The sequence below is a fragment of the Grammomys surdaster genome, unplaced genomic scaffold (assembly GCF_004785775.1).
Source record: "Grammomys surdaster isolate TR1022 unplaced genomic scaffold, NIH_TR_1.0 125742, whole genome shotgun sequence".
Lineage (NCBI taxonomy): Eukaryota > Metazoa > Chordata > Mammalia > Rodentia > Muridae > Grammomys > Grammomys surdaster.
In genome coordinates, this window is record NW_021620574.1 from 721,359 (window position 1) to 725,926 (window position 4,568).

Sequence of the window (4,568 nt, forward strand, 5' to 3'; positions counted from 1 at the left end):
GGAAGATGCAGGAAAGGACTTTAGCACTTGTCTTTTTTTTTTTTTTTTAATGGATTTGGCTGCTGCATCTCAGGGTACCATGGTGATGGGTGCCATAGAGATGAGAACTGACTTGAATTGGCTTATCTCTTCATTCCAGGGTCCCTCCCCTAACCCCACCCCCACAAAGCTCCAAGGTCAGTAGACTTCAGGAAGAAGGAGGCAGGGCTCTGGGTAAACTGACCAGTGGAAGCTAACAGTATATTTCCTGCGCTCGCTCTCTCTCTCTCTCTCTCTCTCTCTCTCTCTCTCTCTCTTCCCTCTCAAGCATCCTCCTCCCCCTTCCCTCGTCCCACCCATTACCAACAGCAATTGTATCCAAACCCAATAATTACAGTAACTGCAACAATCATCATCATTTATTGGAGTGTTCTACCAGCATTTAATTCCCCAAAGCATTCTCTAACTCATGGTTGCCACGGCACCCCAAGGGAGAAGTGTGCCCATTTTACAGTGGATAAGCTGAAATCCAGAGAGGATACCCCACCACCCCACAACCTCCTTCGGTTGGCAGAGATGTACAGCAGCCTTCAACATGTAGCAAAAACAATTCAACTCCCAGGGTCTTTTAGAGACACTAAGCCTGTAATCTCCACCTTCTGGGTTCTTCTATGGTCTCATTGTTTAACAGGACTTAACAGATTCTTTGGGGCCATGATTCTGAAAATCAGATTTCAGAGGCTTCTGGCCTAGGGTGTAGACCGAGTGAAGCATGGTGTGGGGGAGGGGAGGAGGACAGGGGTGGCATGGGAGCTTCCTGTAAGAAGGTTCCTCTGTGTCACCTTGTCCCAGGTAGAGACCTTCCTAAGCACCTGGGAAGTAAGAACAGAGGCCTTTTGGAAGAGCAACCTTTGTTCTCAGGGAAACACCAAACCACACCTAGAACAGAGAAACCTTTTGAGAAGCTCAGGCTGTCCCAAAGACTGGTATTCCCCAATTCTCAGAGGGAAAGTTTGGGGATTCTGAAGCTCCCTCATCAGAATCCAAGCAGAATGGACATTTGAGCCCCAATTCCCCCTTCTCCAAGACAGAGATTCAGAGGCCTAGGATGCTCACTGGGGTTCTCTGTGTGATCTTTGCTCCTGCCGTTAAGAAATAGAAAAAGGCAATGAGAGGGAAAAGAAGGCATGGGGGGGGGGTGAGGGGACTGGTGGGACTAGGGAGATGGGACTGGGGGGAGGGACCGAGGAAAGAGGACAACAGAAAACATGTAACAGGAAAGCAACATTACAGCAGAAGTGGAGGACCTTGGGAGGGTAAGGTGAGGACCAGCAGGAAGTGGCCAGGAGGTACTGGGAGAAGAGCCAGGGAGGGAGTCAACAAAGGCAAAGCTTGAGTAAAAGTGGCCGGACGATATGCGTCACATGGAAAAATTTAAACACTGAATGAAAGAAGAAGAAAAAAAAGGGAAGGCAAGGAAGGCTTTGGAATATTAACTAGATGGATTTGCCTCCAGATTCTGTCTATCAATGTAGAAACTAGTCATGGTGGTGTACCTAAGTCTCAGCTATCTCGCAGGCCAAGCGCTGGGGTGGCAGCGTTGGGGGCCATTGCAATGGAAAGTCAGCCTGCACAAGGTATGTCAAGAGAGGAAAATGATCAGGGATAAAGATTGGTACCTACTGTTAGGACACGTGGCTAAATCTCCTGATCTCCCACACACCAGGGACACCTCAAGCTGGGCCCTACAAGGCACGCTGCCCACCTGTAGCCTGCAGCCTGCCCTGGAAGCCCAAGAGGCCAGAGGCTGTCACACGCTCACTTCTGTGTCCTCTGAGTTTGTCTGTGATTCTTTCTTCTGGGGCTCTACGTTTACCACTTTGTCCACCTTTGTGGTACCCACGAGGATGGCCAGTCGCTGGGCTACAGTCTTGGTGTCGGGGAACAAGATAAAGTTGTAGATCAGTGAAGCCAGGACAGCCCCTGTGAGCGGTCCTACCCAGAAGATCTGAGGAGAGAGGTAGGCAGGCAGTGAGCACAAGGTAGTTTCAGAAACATGCCTGCTTCCCCAGCTCTGACTGGCTACCCCAACCCCAGCCCTAGAGACTCACCAAATGCCTACAAGGCAGGGACCTGAGAACTATGAGCCCAAGGGTGAGGGGACCTTGCCTTCCCTGGAGTCGGGCCTTGGAGGGTGCAGCCAGAGCTTAAGCTGGGCTCCAGTCTCCTCACCCACTCCTGCGCCTTCCTCTCACCTCTCCTGGTTTAGCTCTGACTATTGCTGTTTCTGTCTGTGCTTCTGTGTGGTCTATTTCTGTTTGTCTTTTCTTTATTCAAGTTTGAAATTTGGTCCAGCTGGAGAAAGTGAAGAAGGAAACAGCCAGAACAAGAAGCCTGGGCCAAGGCTGCAGTTTCTGCCCTGGCCCATTTTGTGTGAGTCCCTGGATACTGCAGGATATTGGAGCTGAAAGTCAGTGCAAGCCAGGACACTCACCTTGGCTTTTTGAATGTAGGGAAATCTGCACTCCTGGGTGGTTTAAATAGCCTGGGGGTGGGAGCTGGTTTATTCAACTCTGTGGATTTCCTAATGGCAAAATCTGCTATCTCTATTCCTTCTGCCTAACTCCCCCGCGCCCCCAAAGCTACCAGTGGAGGACCTCACCCAATGGACTGCAAACTTCCCAACAATGACGGCAGGGCCGAAGGAGCGAGCTGGGTTCATGGAACAGCCAGTGAAGTAGATCTGGTAAAGAAACATAGGGCAAAGAACCAGGGGTTTGAGGCAGCCTGGAGGAGGACATTCCTCACTGACCTAGCTCACACCACCACCCCACCGCACGCGCACACACACACACACACACACACACACGCCCCATATTAGAGGGCATTCCTTCAACCACAAGGCATGAGGAGCTTTAGGGCCTTATGTTTCTCCAGGAAGGGCTCCAGTATGTTCACATGCAAGGTGTCCCCTTTTGACCCTTACCCCAATGAGATGGCCCAGTGCCACAGAGATCCCAATCATGGTAGCTGGGGACCCCATGGTCTGCCGTCTGTCCGTGGAAGCAAAAACACAGAGCACCAGCTGCAACGTCAGAATCAACTCCACGGCCACCGCCTGGCCAGTCGAAGTGCTGTTGTGGACCTTGGCGGAAAGGATTACACCGGAGTGGACTTGGGCTCTGAGCACAGGACAGCGAGACTCCCTAGTCTTTCCTACTCTCCTCTGCTCAGGGCTGAGTTCTGTGTAGCCGGCTCACATCACATCTGGATGCCTGCTCCCGGTGCAAGTGCCTAGCACATCTCCCACTCTGCCACTGAGAGAGGTCTGTGATTCAGGAGGGTGCCACCGAAGTAAAAGAATGAGAAAGCTTGAGGAAAGAATGGAGGGGCTGCGGGTAGCGGTGGAAGCAGATGGGTGGAGAGAGATGATTAGGGGTGTGAAGCAGCCTAGGAAACTGGGAAGCCAGCAGGATAGAGAGAGAAAGTACAAGGCCAGTTAGGTAGGCCCTCTCCCTCTCTCAAGCCCAGCTCGGCTCCGTTCTGCCAACTCTTAGTTGCCCCGTCCTTCTGATTCCATCCCCTTTGTATAGTCTCTCTTGGTCCCATCTGTTTATCACACTGTGTTGCCATTTCTGTCCGGCTTAGGTGAATGCTTAAGTCGGTTCCTCTGGAACCCCGGGACCTGCTCGGAGCAGATCTGAGTCTACAGCTACAATGTTTCTTCCTGTCTGGCCTCCCACCTCGACCATCTGACTCCCTCAGGTACCCTATCATCAGCCACATGCCTGGGCCTCTTTGCACCTACCACATTGACCCCAAGGGTCTCTCGGACACCTCCTGGAGTGACCCCATAAAGAAGAGCAGCCCCGACTGTGGCCCCAGCCAGCTGAGCAGCTATGTACGCCATAGCCCGAGGCAGAGAGATATGAGAGCCCACGAGGTAGGCCAGGGTCACGGCAGGGTTGGCGTGGGCCCCGCTGGTCTTCCAGGAGATCTGCACAGCTGTGGCTGTGGCCAGGTTGAAGGTGATGGCGATCTGCAGTACAGAAGGAAGTGCCACAGGCCAGGGCAGGACGGAACCCACACCAAAGAAAACGTACAGCCCCGTGGCCAGGAACTCAGCAAAAAGAGCCTTGCTGATGGCGGTCCAAAGCCCACCAACCAGCAGGTAAGCCTTGCTACACAGCCCTGTCTCCATGTCTTGTCACCTGCTTGCCTGTGGGTCTGCTTCCTCTTCTCCTCCCTGAGTCTCTCTGTTCCCCTCAGGTCTCTTGACCCCTCCCCTGGCCTCTTTTTCTGTGGCAGCCTCACCAGCCCAGCTAAGGTGCCTTCAGCACACTGCTAGCTCGAGGAGCAAGCTACTCAAATTGATGGAGAGCCTGCTGATGGTATTGTGCGTGTCTCCGGGTGGGAGGTCCAGAGTGCTCACGTGTCTGCTCCAGCTTGAGCTCACCTGACAGGAGGGGGCCAGGCCAGTAAGTCTGAGCTGGGCACTGAGCTGGAACATCCTAGAACTGGGTGCCAAAAGAAGTCTAGCCTGGCCGGGCGGTGGTGGCGCACGCCTTTAATCCCAGCACTTGGGAGGC

General features: G+C 53.1%; 1 protein-coding gene across 1 annotated transcript; it reads right to left on the minus strand.

The window, feature by feature from the left end:
• Positions 1–1,789: 1,789 nt before the first annotated feature.
• Aqp6 (aquaporin 6) lies at positions 1,790–4,319 on the minus strand. Its single transcript, XM_028788338.1, has 4 exons — positions 3,788–4,319; positions 2,966–3,124; positions 2,642–2,722; positions 1,790–1,987 (listed from the first exon to the last, which is right to left on the minus strand). The coding sequence occupies exons 1-4, from the start codon at positions 4,178–4,180 to the stop codon at positions 1,790–1,792; spliced, it is 831 nt and encodes a 276-aa protein (XP_028644171.1). The 5' UTR covers positions 4,181–4,319.
• Between the last annotated feature and the right edge of the window lie 249 nt (positions 4,320–4,568).

Bases quoted from the DNA above. Each gene is read 5' to 3' on its own strand.
- Aqp6 (XM_028788338.1), bottom strand. From the start codon at position 4,180: ATGGAGACAGGGCTGTGTAGCAAGGCTTACCTGCTGGTTGGTGGGCTT. The intron at 2,723-2,965 runs GTAAGGGTCAAA...TTTCTTTACCAG, and splicing joins CACTGGGCCATCTCATTGGG to ATCTACTTCACTGGCTGTTC. The intron at 1,988-2,641 runs GTGAGGTCCTCC...CTCTCTCCTCAG, and splicing joins GGAAGTTTGCAGTCCATTGG to ATCTTCTGGGTAGGACCGCT.